This window comes from Periplaneta americana, chromosome 10 (genome assembly GCF_040183065.1).
Source record: "Periplaneta americana isolate PAMFEO1 chromosome 10, P.americana_PAMFEO1_priV1, whole genome shotgun sequence".
NCBI lineage: Eukaryota > Metazoa > Arthropoda > Insecta > Blattodea > Blattidae > Periplaneta > Periplaneta americana.
The window spans coordinates 67,789,662-67,804,466 of NC_091126.1; the positions used below are offsets into that span (position 1 = coordinate 67,789,662).

A 14,805-nucleotide genomic window follows, 5' to 3' on the forward strand; every position below is an offset into this window, starting at 1 on the left:
GTCGACCACAGTACGAAATTACAACGCTATTGATGGTGTGAAAAGGTGGGCCCAATTCTTGAGGATGTCCACACCTGTGGAGTAACGGTCAGCGCGTCTGGCCGCGAAACCAGGTGGCACGGGTTCGAATCCCGGTCGGGACAAGTTACCTGGTTGAGGTTTTTTCTGGGGTTTTCCCTCAACCCAATACGAGCAAATTCTGGATAACTTTCGGTGCTGGACCCCGGACTCATTTCACCGGCATTATCACCTTCATTTCATTCAGACGTTAAATAACCTAGATGTTGATAAAGCGTCGTAAAATAACCCAATAAAATAAAATAAAAAAATTATTGAGGATAATTAAGATGGAAGTAACACCACAGAATCATTTCATCCGCTTATTTTCAGTGCACCACTACTCTGGTTTCGAATTTTAGATTTTGGATTTTTAATTCCTTTTCTGTAGATAGTCGTAGTGAATTTCTTCTTGGCATCGATTTAGACACTTATTCTGACGAGTTACAGTTTTCCTGAACTCGTTCAGTGATCACAGCTATTACAAAGTATTTCGTGTTTCGTATAATACAGAGTCATATAATGATTCTGTGTTGTGTTATGTTATATGTATATTACATTAAATTACTGTATACTATACTATACTATACTATACTATATTGTACTCATTCATTAATTCATTTAGTGTTCTGCCCAAGGGCAAATCTTTCACTGCAAACCCAGCTTTCTCCAATCTCTCCTATTTTCTGTCTTCTTTTTCATTTCCTCATACGATCCATATATCTTAATGTTGTCTATGATCTGATGTCTTCTTCTACCCCGAACTCTTCTCCCGTTCACCATTCCTTCCAGTGCATCCTTCAGTAGGTAGTTTCTTCTCAGCCAGTGACCCAACCAATTCCTTTTTCTCGTCTTGATCAGTTTCAGTATCCGTGTTTGCAGTTCTTTTTGGGAAAGATAAATGCGGTAGCTTCCCGTTGCTTTCCGCACACCACTCTCTATTTCGCATCTTAAAAAGATTCCAGCGGGCTCCAGCGTGGATGTGAGAAGAGTGGGTTTGGCTAATTAGGCCCTCCGGACTTCACCGAAATTCACCACAAGGGTTAAATATCAGTTATAATTCACCACAAGGGTTAAATATCAGTTATATCAGGGTTTTTTACCCGTTCAGGAACCGGGAAATCCTAATTAGCCTTCGCTCCCCTATACTATACTATACTATATATTATATTGTATTGTATTGTATTATATTACATTGTATTTATTATATTGTATTGTATTGTGTACTATTTTATGCATGAAATGATTAGGAATGTTGAGGGAGATTGTTTAGAGATGGTTAATCCAAACGTGCTGACGACATTTATGTTTAACATATAGGCTAGGCCTATTCTTTTGTTCACTTGACCAGGATTAAATTCCGTAAGTATGCATATTAAATTTAATGCAAAAAGTTAAAATTGCGGGAAAGTTACTTTAGCGTACTCATTGCCACCACACTATAAATTCTTATGTGCATATCTTTTGCTGGGGGGGGGGGAAAGCCTGCTCTTACCAGTGACTTTTAACGGGTATTTTGTTACTTTGAAATGTCAGATTTGATCAGATATAGTACTAAAACCAAAGAAATATGAATGTATTATCGTATTGAACAAGGTAATACCACAGTCTAATATATACAATCACGAAGCTCAATACGTAGTAAATATGCATCCATAGTTTAGACTGTGGTAATACGACCATAGACATGTCATTACTTTTCAAACTTTTTCAATATTGAGTTGAAATAAAAACGCAGTAAGCACTGTCTTCTGTCTCAAACTACATATTTTCTCTCTACCGGTTAATGCCGATCGAGTGACTGACCGACATTGTCAAGTGACGGATTAGTTCTCATTCATTGTAAAGAGTCATGTGAGGAGTAGGCTACACATAGCGGATCACTGTCTTTACGCGGAAAATCGTGGCCTACTCTGGAGCATCCGTTCTTGAAACCATAGTTCTACGTGAAGCAATGTAGTTCGATTGCGGATCACTCCGGATCCAGATTCAGAGTTGTGAACTGTATATGAACGATTTTTTGTTGCCTTTTCACCCGTGTGTATGTCTGATTTTCTTATTTCCGCGCACGTGTGGGTTTTTGTGCGTGATATGTTGCACGCGTGCGCTAGTGTGCGTTTTTGTACGAGCGCATGTGGCTTGAATATGTTGTGTACTTGCTAGACCTTGGAACTCGGGACATTGTTCTGTAACAGATACATACGGGATCCTTTCATTTGATACTAAGTTTAACCATGTTTTTTTTTAAACAGAGTGGGGGAAGGGTTTTACTATTGACACCAGGTTTATACAGGGCGTTTCCGATGTACGAACACAGACTTAGCGTTTCTGCTGAAAATGCGATCTCTTAAAAGCTGCATAATTATCTGTAATTATTATTGCTTTTTGACACTGATAACGTTCGCCGGTTGAGAAGCTTTTGTCATCCAGTCTGCTCTCAAAAAAAGCTGAAAGTTAGAATTTATAAAACAATTATATTACCGGTTGTTCCGTATGGTTGTGAAACTTGGACTATTTTTAGTTGGTTATTTAACGACGCTATATCAACTACGAGGTTATTTGGTGTCGATGAGATTGGTGATAGCGAGATGGTATTTGACGAGATGTGGCCGAGGATTCGCCATAGATTATTTGGCATTCACCTTACGGTTGGGGAAAACCTCGGAAAAAACCCAACCAAGTAATCAGCCCAAGCTGGGATCGAACCCGCGCTCGAGCGCAACTTCAGACCTGCTGACAAGCGTCTTAACCGGCTGAGCCACGCCGGTGGCTCTCTTACTTTAGGAGAGGAACAGAGATTAAGAGTGTTTCAGAATAAGGTGCTTAGGGAAATATTTGGGGTTAAGAGGAATTAAGTTAGGCCTACAGGAGAATGGAGGAAGTTACACAACGCAGAACTGCACGCATTCTATTCTTCACCTGACATAATTAGAAACATTAAATCCATACGTTTGAGATGGGCAGGGAATGTAGCACGTATGGACGAATCCAGAAATGTATATAGAGTGTTAGTTGGAAGGCCGGAGGGAAAAAGACTTTTGGGAAGGCCGAGACGTAGTTTGGAGGATAACATAAAATTGATTTAATGGAGTTGGGATATGATGTTAGGGATTGGATTAATCTTGGTCAGGATGAGGACCGATGGCGGGCTTATGTGAGGGTGGAATTGAACCTCCGGGTTCCTTAAAAGTCATAATTAAGTAATGTTCATCTATGAGTCTACAATAGATACAAGATGTAAGAAACGCTGGCGCGTAACATAGTTATAATGCCGATATCTCAGTACATGTAAAAGATAGACATCACACATCTTTATGTACAGTGTATTAAACAGTAAATAAGGAACTTTCTATGTAATCTATTTTATTTCATAACGAATATCTTACCCATTGTTATGTAATTATTGAAAACGCGCATCCATTTTCGCTCACTCTCAATCTTCAATCGCTTGTCACGTCCAAAGTAAAAAGCTTTCGTCAGTAGCCTGAAGGAAATGCGCTATACTCTCGCTAATCCGGCCCTCAGTAATCCAGCCTCTCATTTTCCGGCCTCTTTCCAGTGTCTTCCTGTCATTTATAGTGTAGGCCTAATAGTTTTCTGGGAAATTTGCACTGGTGCCTTGTGTTATACTGTATTCCTTAGACACGTATGGAGCTTAAATCCATTGCACTTATCTGCCATATTAGAATAGTATTATGATAAAATATTAGCTTATATTCTTACATACGTATGCTGTACGTACAGTACTGGCCATATGTGGGATATTCTTGTTTTGATGTATACATGGAATTGGAGTGGTTGGCGCAGCTTATAACATTAAATTTAATGACATTTTAAATCACTATCAGTAATCCGGTACTATCGCTAATCCGGCACCACTTTGTGCAAGAAATAGCTGGGTTAGCAAGAGTCTACTCTAAGTAAAAAAATCTGCATTTTTGAGACGAATGTTGCACTTTGTACATAGCTTTATGACTTTCGCCACATAAATATAGCTTTGCGAGACATATGTGATGGCAAATTTGTAATTAAAAAAAGAAGATTGTGGGAGATTCGAACCTTGAACTACTACTATTAACTCGTTCAATAGGCCAATGCCGTACCGACTTACGCTACTGAGACTGTTAATATCGTTTCGGCATAATGCGTGGTTTTCCTGTTCATATTCGCTTCGGTTGATTTTGTGTTTATCAATTTTATTATTATTTCACTCTTCAGAGGCTCTGATGTATCTATGGGTAGAGTCAACCCTCCATTCGATTTTATAACATATTCTGGACTCTTAAACAAAATACAGCAAATTTAAATGGTTTAATTATGTGTTGTCTGGTGAACTACGGCTTTGACTAGACGAGCATGCGCAATGTTATGTCTCTGGAACTTTGAAATTGTCGGCGGTCCATTCTTTTTGCCGTTAAGTGTACGCAGTCTGATAATTGTGGTAGACAAACTGTATGAAAAGTAATGAAGTAATGCTTCTATCTACAGTTGAATGTTTTAACTTAACTTTTACTATACTCCTTTCGATTTCCTTAACATTTTGAGCTATTATTTATGGTCAAAAAGTAGCGGTTTGTGCATATGAATATCTCGTTATAAAGTTCATTAAAACTAATAATTGATGGAACAGCATTCCTTTATATGGGAACTGTACAGACTATAAAGCAGAGTGACTTTTAAAAGTCTTCCCATATTAGGAGATTACCACGTTTTTATAACGATAGGCATGGATATTTACAAGCTACATTTGTATTCCTGTGAGTCATTCATTGCTTCTTTGCAAAACAGAACCTTATTCAGTCCTCATTAATGACAGTATGCTAAACATATACAAGTCAATAGAGGAGGTTATGCAATAACGTATTTAAATGCAATCAATTTAGAACACAATATTGGAGTCACATCCCCAAACCTGTATTAAAACTATATTATATGGAGGGTTTCTGTGCATTTCTTGAGTTTTTTTTAGCACAGTCCAGTATATACAGTCACGAAGCTTGAGTTGTTGAGGGTACTAGGAACAATAGACTGTGGCGGTATTATTTCGCATTGTCTGTGATGAGGCGATAGTAGCGATCCTAGTTGTTAGCAACTATCTATGGATGCATATTGCCTACGTATTAAGCTTCGTGACTGTATATGCTAGACTGTGGTTTTAGCCAAAGATTTTTTCCTTGCGCTTCAAATTGAGAGTTTTTGTTTTTGTTTGTTTTTTTTTACAAGATTACAAAGATTTTATTGTAAAGAAAAATTACATACAATAACAAATATTTTACAATACTGTTGTAGTACTCATATATGAATATTCTTCAAAATTCGAAATTGATTACCAATCTCATAGTAAAATAGCCTGCATATTACAATGTATTGTATAAATACAATGTAACTGGGTCACACCCGAAAAAGCAAGATGCTTGAGGTCGGGTGTGGCCAAGAATGAAAACTGGACAGAAGAAAATAATAATAATAATAATAATAATAATAATAATAATAATAATAATAATCACAACTGTGATTAAACTGTTAAATGTAATTGCACATTAAGTTTAAAAAGAATAAAAACAAAAACAAACAAACAAACGGTACTATAGCCTCCAGTATACATAAGTTAATAATACAACATTGTTAAAGTGACAGAAAAAAATAAATGAAGAAATAAGAATTTATATGATTATAATTTTAAAAAAGTTCAAGCACTTGTTTTTTGAATAATGTGTTGTTTAATAATTTTAGTTTAGGATTCCTCTTTATAAAATCACAGGGACACATGGTGGAACTCTCATGGGTTACTGCACAGGCTTTCATCTAAGATAAGATAAAATATCACAATGACAAAAACAACCATCCATTCTCTACTTAGGATTCAAATCCATGACTATGTACTCCATTGATCATCAAAAGTACTTCTCAACTGGTATGTACGCCATACTGTACCTATCCAAAAAAAACTTTTATCAGTAATTTTTCATCCACATTTGATTACCCTATTTACTACAGACATACATATAAAATACATCAGAATATATTTTGTATATCCGAATAGGCATATTTCTAACTGATTTCAAGTAGGTAGCTGCTAAATGAGAAGGTTCACTCCTGCTGGAAGACCATCGTTTAGGCTAGGATTTGTTATTGTAATTGCTTTTGTATGCATCAGACCGTGTAAGTGGACTTGACACCCCTACTTAATGTTTAACAGGCCTAGACATTATACGTCACTTTTTATGCTTTTCAAGTTCTCCAGTTACAGTGATACAAGAGGGGACTGTTGTTTGTTCTGCCCACATCAATCTGTAATGCTGTATCATTCTATACTAACATCATTATCTCGACTGTTATAGTAAGACAGTTTGACACTATAGTTGAGAGAGAGTGATTTTTTTTTGTCTGCTGATTAGTAGGACATACTGTTGAATGCAGTAATATGTTGTACATTGCTAATGTTAGATAGATTTAGGTCTGTTAGTGATAACCTCCAGATTTACTGATAAGTTTTGAGATAATACACTGAGAGATTATATTAATGTTCAACAGTGGCACTAGACTTTGATTTCTTTCTTAAGTCTTAAGTATTTTCAAGATATCTTTAGTTCATAATTTTGATTTGTTTTGATAGTGTGATGATATAACAGGAATCTTCCAGTGATGCATATTATTTATACTAAATTAGAAAATTAATAATAATGATATGGCTACAAATTATCTTTCTTAGCAGATTTAGACATTCGTGACAAAATTTTACAGTATAGTAAATCAATGGGCATCATAAATAGAATCATGAAACAATCTCTGGTTCAGCGACATACCCGCACTCATCTGCATAAAACCTTAGCACAGTGGTCGTCAGCACTCGCTGAAATGTGCAAAGGGTAAGCGGAGCCGTCCCGTGCGCCCCGTCGTGCAGCAGGAAAAGGTAGAGAGCATACCCGCTAGCAGCTACGAGTGCACCATGGTGCACTGTGTTTTCCGCGGGTAAGAGACTCTAGCCCCAGGGTGCTCTGTGCTGACGACCGCTGACTTAGCACGATCAGTCCTGCGCTATGAAAGTAAAGTATGGATTCTAAGGAAATGTGACGCAAGTAGAATCACTGCTAGTGAAATGAGATTCATGCGCCGAACAGCTGGCTGCACTAAGTGGGACCATAAAAGAAATGAAGACATCTTAAAGGAACTTGAAATGAACTCTATAATATCAGACATATGAATGTCACTATCAAGAAAACTGAAGTCAGCATGTGAAGCGTATGTCTAAGAGAATAATCCCTCGTGAAATCCTGCATTACTAACATCAACTGGACTTCCAATGAAGAGATGGGCTGAAAACTTTTGTGGACCGTAAGAGTCCTTCTGGGACTATAACCTGTATGGCATGATGATGATGATGATGAATAATGATAATAAAAGTTGAGACTCTTTCATCTTAATAGAATTCAAATTAAGTTGTGTTTTGTAAGTTTTTAGTTATTTTCCTGAAAATGGAATATATACTTTATTTTATTCCTATATATATATATATATATATATATATATATATATACTTACTTACTTACTTGCTTTTAAGGAACCCGGAGGTTCATTGCCGCCCTCACATAAGCCCGCCATTGGTCCCTATCCTAAGCAAGATTAATCCATTCTCTATCATCATATCCCACCTCCCTCAAATCCATTTTAATATTATCTTCCCATCTACGTCTCGGCCTCCCCAAGGGTCTTTTTCCCTCCCAGCTAACACACTATATGCATTTCTGGATTCGCCCATACGTGCTACATGCCCTGCCCATCTCAAACGTCAGGATTTAATGTTCCTAATTATGTCAGATGAAGAATACAATGCGTGCAGTTCTGTGTTGTGTAACTTTCTCCATTCTCCTGTAATTTCATCCCTCTTAGTCCCAAATATTTTCCTAAGCACCTTTTTCTCAAACACCCTTAACCTATGTTCCTCTCTCAAAGTGAGAGTTTAAGTTTCACAACCATAAAGAACAACCGGTAATATAACTGTTTTATAAATTCTAACTTTCAGATTTTTTGACAGCAGACTGGATGATAAAAGTTTCTCAACCGAATAATAACAGGCATTTCCCATATTTATTCTGTGTTTAATTTCCTCCAGAGTATCATTTATATTTGTTACTGTTGCTCCAAGACATTTGAACTTCTCCACCTCTTCAAAAGATAAATTTCCAATTTTTTATATTTCCATTTCGTACAATATTCTCGTCACGAGACATATCATATACTTTGTCTTTTCCGGATTTACTTTCAAACCTATCTCTGTACTTGCTTCCAGTAAAATTCCCGTGTTTTCCCTAATCGTTTGTGGATTTTCTCCTAACATATTCATGTCATCCGCATAGACAAGCAGCTGATGTAACCCGCTCAATTCCAAACCCTTTCTGTTATCCTGGACTTTCCAAATGGCATACTCTAGAGCAAAGTTAAAAAGTAAAGGTGATAGTGCATATCCTTGCTTTAGCCCACAGTGAATTGGAAACGCATCTGACAGAAATTGACCTATACGAACTCTGCTGTACGTTTCACTGAGACACACACACACACAGATATATAAACTCAATCCTAACCACAGCAAACCTCTGTGTAAAGGGAGAAAATATACTAGTGCTCTTACAACGAAATTTACAGTATTATATAATATTATTATATATTTTTTTTGTTTCAGATTCGACAGATATTGTGGACTGCAAATTGAAACTAATACTTGGATTGATATGGACACTGATCTTGCATTACTCCATCTCCATGCCTATGTGGGAAGGGGAAGAAGAGGCTCAACATGGCGAAGGAAAAGGACCAACACCTAAACAGAGGTCAGTTCTTTTGAGTCCCAATGTTTTCGGACTTAACTTTTTTTTCTGCAAAGTTATAGATTCACGTATACTAGTACTGCAACTGCAGCTTTGTACAAACCCAGCCATAAATAATACTTATGTAATTCAACTAGACGATAGCGTCTCACTAAAGAGGACAGGAGTTAAAAGTGCACCGCGACTTCTGGCGTTTACAATGTTTTACTATCCTCTAGAAGTCTCTGACCCCAATTGTTCGAATATTGTTGATAACAAAATACGTCTTAAATAATATGAAATTCTGTATGCAATTATTGTACTGCATATAGCATTTTTCAGTTTAAATCCATAGTAATGCATGCATACTAATTTATGCACTTCAAAACTGCTCTTAATTAAGAGGCGCTAATACGAGTAATTATGCTAGTAACAACAATAATAATAAAAAAAGTTTTTTCCCTTGGCTAATTGGTAGCTTAAGCAGCTACTTATTAGATGCAATTGGATTATTGCAGGAAAAGTGGAGACTTCTCACTCCCCTGTAGACAAGGGATGTGTTCTATGTTGTCTAAAATGGATACCTTACTATATACGACATAACCAGGGAAGATTTTATATATGAACGTCTAGTTTTAAGGGGGGGAAAGGTCTTGGGGCACTGTGATTTTGAGAGTAGTTTTTGTCACGCATAAACGAATAAATAACGTTAATCAAATTTATTCTATGGAATAAATGGTTTTAAGCATTAAAAAGTTAATCATATAATTCCTACACACATTTTGTGTTTTAAATTGCACCTACTGATATCTATCACGAGTAACTGATTTTGTTGAGGCCCGCCTGTCAACATTTCTAACGAATCGTACATTCTGCATGTCCTAAATCTGTCACAGACCTGTCACACAAAAGTGAATTCACTGGCGCTCCTCCCATTTCTTTGCAAGCTGCCATGTACTCTTAACGAATGAAGTTCTTGGATCATAATGTGGGTAAACGAAAGAAGATAGTACATTTTTATAAAATATTAATCATATACTTTATTAAGACATTAAAATTACTTGATTAGGATGTCTGGTCATGCGAAGAGAATGGAGTTGGAAACCCTTAAAAAGGGGGATGTTTATTGAAAAACCAGAGGAAACTGGACGAAAGAGGATGGCAAAATTAAAATGGGGGAATTCTAGTTAAGAGAAACACTAAAACCTTCGAGAAAAATAATTGAAGGGAACTGGTAATAAATAGAGAAGTTTGGAAAACACATTTGCGAAAGATCAAGGCCCACATACGGCTATAGAGACTGTAGGCTAATGGTAAACTACATACTTATTTAAATGCTTGAAGATCACTGGATAACTCTGGTGCACTCACCCATGTTTTTGTAATACATTATTATTTAACGTATTAATTATCATCCTTAAACTTTTCATGGTTAATCTATTCCACTGACTATTACACTCTTACTACGTCATACTACTTTTGACCAATAAAACGGTACGAAAGGACGTATTTCAACCAATCATGGCTGCTTATCGCACAATTTTATCGCGTCCCTAGCATTTGTTTCTTTGTTTGCCAACATTTGAAACTGCGCTTGTCTGGACGTCAAAAAAAAATATATATATAAAATTACAAACCACTCCAGTCGATGCACAGCAGTTTCAAATATAACTCGCATTGGCATTCAAGAACAAGAATTAATAAAAGTCACTGCTCATACCTATGCATCTTCTGAAATCCGATTTACAAATAAATGAAGAGCACCATTCGGAAATCCTGAATAAGTTGAATACACCATGTAGGCCTAAATCAACGAGTTCCACTTCTATTACGCACACGTCCAATATAATATCAGTTGAACCACCAACCACATTCAAATTTGAAAATTGTACATTCAATAATTATTCCTTTTAAAATTATTCATGTTTATTTTTTATGTCATCGTCGTTAATTAAAACTTTTCTAACACTTGTGTATGTTAGTTAGGTTATGTTATAGCTTCTGCTATATGATATTATGGATAGTCACGTATCAGAGATTGTTTAATATTAAGATTTATTGAAAATCATCTATCAAGTGACGTTGATTACTGGGATTCGGATAATGGAAGTGGAATGCAACTGTCTTAATAAAAATGAAACTGAATCAACAAAGCCTTCTTGACTAGTAACATTGCCATCGTGTATAGATCTCGACGAGAAGGCATTGTTCACTACTGCCATCTAGCATGCATCTAGCGTAAAATTTGTAATGTGGAGATGGTATAAAAAACATTTGAAGACAGTTGTATTTTCGTAAGTCAATATTTTATTGTATTGGAGTACTTCGTTACTTCTAATCTTTATACACTTTCTTCTAATCGTGTAATAGTCAATTAAATCCCACTCGAGTTTTGATTTTTTCTAGATAAATCAAAACGTCTAGTGAGATTACTGTTGATAACTCTCTGGCAAAGTAATCATAGTGATAAAATTATAAAATAGTATGGATGGCTGGATTACATGTTGAGGAGGGAAGTAAACTACTCCCACTAATGCCTGTTGGGTTAACCGTTATGTGGTCGAGAAGTGACCAGTAAGAAACTTAGCATAGCTAGCTTTATTGGATATTATCGCAAATACAAGTAGGCCTACCTATGGTGTGTTCAACCACACTTTTGAAAATCAAGTGAGTCATCACCAAAAAAAATAATTTTCTGTTTATTCACGGCCACCTAGAACAACCAGCTGCTGATTACATGTTACTGTTGAACGAAATAACGCTTAAGATATCCACCGGCGATGTGTAGCATTTCAATTAATGCACGAGTTCTCATTTTTAGTGGAAAAAGGCATGCACAATTGAATGCGTTTCGTTCACTCTTGCATGCATTGCTTCAATGCGTAAAGTTGAAAGAAAAGTTGAACCGTGTAGATACACCTTTAAGATAATTTTGTATTGTACAACCAGGGGCGTATTTTGCGGGCTACTGGGGCTACCGGCGGTAGCCCAAGGAAATTACAAAAGAAAAAGTTTATAATATAACATAATGTAATAATTTTGTATTATTAGTTTTACCATAGTAATTAAAGTTAAAGTAATTGTTAGATATATTTTGTGTAATAATAGGGTCAGCGGTAGCCCAAACCCTTTAACCAGTATACGCCACTGTGTACAACATATGTAGAAACTAACCACGAGTTATTTACTGAACTTCAGTTCTAAAAAAGACACGCTGTTTGTGACTTTTATACAACTTTGGCTAAGTTTCAGAATAATATTTAATGGTTAATCAGTGTATTCCCAATACAATGAATAGGAGCTGAATACAGGGGCGGCTCGTCCTTAGGGGCCACCGGGGCCGTGCCCCACCAATATTTCGTTCCCCAGCAATTTTCTTTTCGCATTTAAAATGCGTAAATTTTTTTCAGGACAGTGTACTGGATTCATAATTGTTTCAGTAAATTTCATAACATGGCGCAATATTAAATTACATAAGTTAGGTCAGATGCAACAGTGTTCATGAGTAAGATAGTTATATATAATAAAAGTAATATAATACAGTTATATGAACACTTTTTAATGATTGAATAAAATTAATAAAATCGGTTAAAAACCATACACATTTCGGAGGAATGCTCCTCCATCTTCAGTGGTAGTACCACGACGCTGGTACAGATGTTCGACCGTGTAACGTAGCTTAAGGAAGACTACGTTACGCGGTCGAACATCTGTACCAGCGTTGTGGTACTACCACTGAAGATGGAGGAGCATTCCTCCGAAACATGTATGGTTTTTAACCGATTTTATTAATTTTATTCAATCATTAAGAAGTGTTCATATAACTGTATTATATTACTTTTATTATATATGGCGCAATATGTGTCAGTAAAACGTCAAAGATTGTATGACACTAAATATTGTGAGCTTGGGCCCTCGTCAAATGGCCCCACAACTTGAATCACTTTAGCGCTCAACTGCCATGGTGCGAGGCACGCAATGTTCGCTATCGACGGAGATTCACGAAGTGCTACGAAGTTATCGTCACGAGTATAATGCTTCTCGTTGGGGCCCGACGAGCCTGGCCCGCCTGCCGGACGAAAGCGACAGTCGCAGTTATTTGTTGTTCTGTGAGTCGCAGTGCCACTGAACAGTGGGTTAATTCTAGAAGTGTCCGTGTGAACTTTGAATAGTGCATGCGAGCGAAGTGTGAAAACATGAATAAAGCGGATTGCCTATTAAAACATCATTTTCTTCGTTAAAATTAGAAGATAAACTTGAAGTTAAACGACTAGGCACACATAAACCTTATGGCTTCAGTTTTACATAGGCGGATGATGTGCAAAGGAGAACTTTCTTCAACTCGTGGTTTACAAAGAAGTCCTGGCTAACTGTAAGTGATGAAAAACAAAGTTTATTTTGTTTCTATTGCCTATTGTTTGGTGGCGAGGGACTGTGGACGTCGACAGGTTGCAAAAATCTAAAACATTTAAGGGAGCGCATGAAAAAACAGGAAGAGAGTGCAATACGTTTAGAAAATGCTTGTAAGTTTAAACTATTTGGGACAGTAAGTATCGCAGCACAAATTGATTCCTCGGTCAAATTTTCAATCCAGAAATACAACGAACATGTGACAAAAAACATACATAAACTAGCAAGAATAATTGATTCTTTAGTATTATGCGGAACTCGCGAATTATAACTGAGGGTTCAGAACGAAAATCAGGTCTCTGCAAATCGGGTAAATTTGCTAGACGTGTTATCTTTACTTGCCAGTCTTGATAAGGTATTGGATGAACACTTAAACAGTACTTCTGCTTTTAAATATAATTTACACATTATACAAAATTAATTGTTAGACAGTATGTATGATGTATACATCGAAGATCTGAAACAGAACATTAATTCTACAGATTTTGTTGTGTTGTGCAGGCTGACGAAACAACATATATAACATGCAAAAGCCAATTTGTTATTATTTTGAGCTACATAAAAGGTTGTAAACCTGTGGAAAGGTTTCTTTCTTTCAAAGAGGTAAACAACCGCACGGCTAACGGTCTGAGCGAGGTTCTAAAACGAAGTCTACAACCTTTCAATTTAGAAAATAAACTCATAGCTCAAGTATATCGTCGTTGTTCGTATGTGACATATTTATCGATTTTTCAAATTTTTGCTATATTAAATAACTTAAATGGTGATACAGCAAATAATAAAACCTTCTACATGGAGTTATATTTCTTTCTTTCGAAAATGTAAGAATTCACGGTCTATGCACTACTGCCATAGAAGAATAAATGTGTTTTTTCTTCCTACTGAAAAATGTCATATTTTGCACATAGGAGTTATTGCAGGAACAACGACGATATGATGGTGCTGCAGTAATGAGTGGTAGTTTTAGTTGTATTATGCGTAACTAATTTTTAAGCAGAAACAATTAAATAAAAGGAAATAAAAAATCTTGGTGCATTATTTACCGTATACCGTAAAATTTGTGAAATATCTGGCCCCACCAACAAAAATGATCACGAGCCGCCACTGGCTGAATATATTTTTAATATGATAGATGAATACACATTTCACTATTTAACTTCGTATAATTTGAAAATTTGGCATTCACACTGCACTGGTTGCGTCTTGTCTAGTACCTACCAGTAAGTATTGCTTGTCGTAATACCCCTCCTCTGTGTGTGTACGTGCGTGCGTGCTGTTGTGGTTTATTGTTAATGGCATGTGGCTTCTGTGCGATGGTGTTACTTTGGGGCCCCTTTCGTCATTAATGCAACTTACAAGGTCACTACTTGATGTTGTGGTGGTGTGGTTGTTGCTCCTTTTGCCTTCCCAGCCGTACTTTAGTTTCCAAGGTCAGTTATCACTATTACTTGTAATAATTTTCCTCAGCCAATGTAATAATTGTTGAATAGTTATTTTTTCTGCTTTTTTTTATTTCAGTTCAGAGTTTCGTGAT

The 14,805-nt window shown here is 36.4% G+C and overlaps 1 protein-coding gene across 2 annotated transcripts in view; it reads left to right on the top strand.

The window, feature by feature from the left end:
• The window catches only part of cher (filamin protein cher), a 1,020,924-nt gene that overhangs the window by 198,447 nt on the left and 807,672 nt on the right, over positions 1 to 14,805 (top strand). For both annotated transcript variants that reach the window (XM_069837665.1, XM_069837667.1), the window contains exon 3: positions 8,738 to 8,885. In XM_069837665.1, coding sequence (XP_069693766.1) covers positions 8,738 to 8,885 — 148 coding nt within the window. The remainder of the gene's footprint in view (positions 1 to 8,737; positions 8,886 to 14,805) is intronic.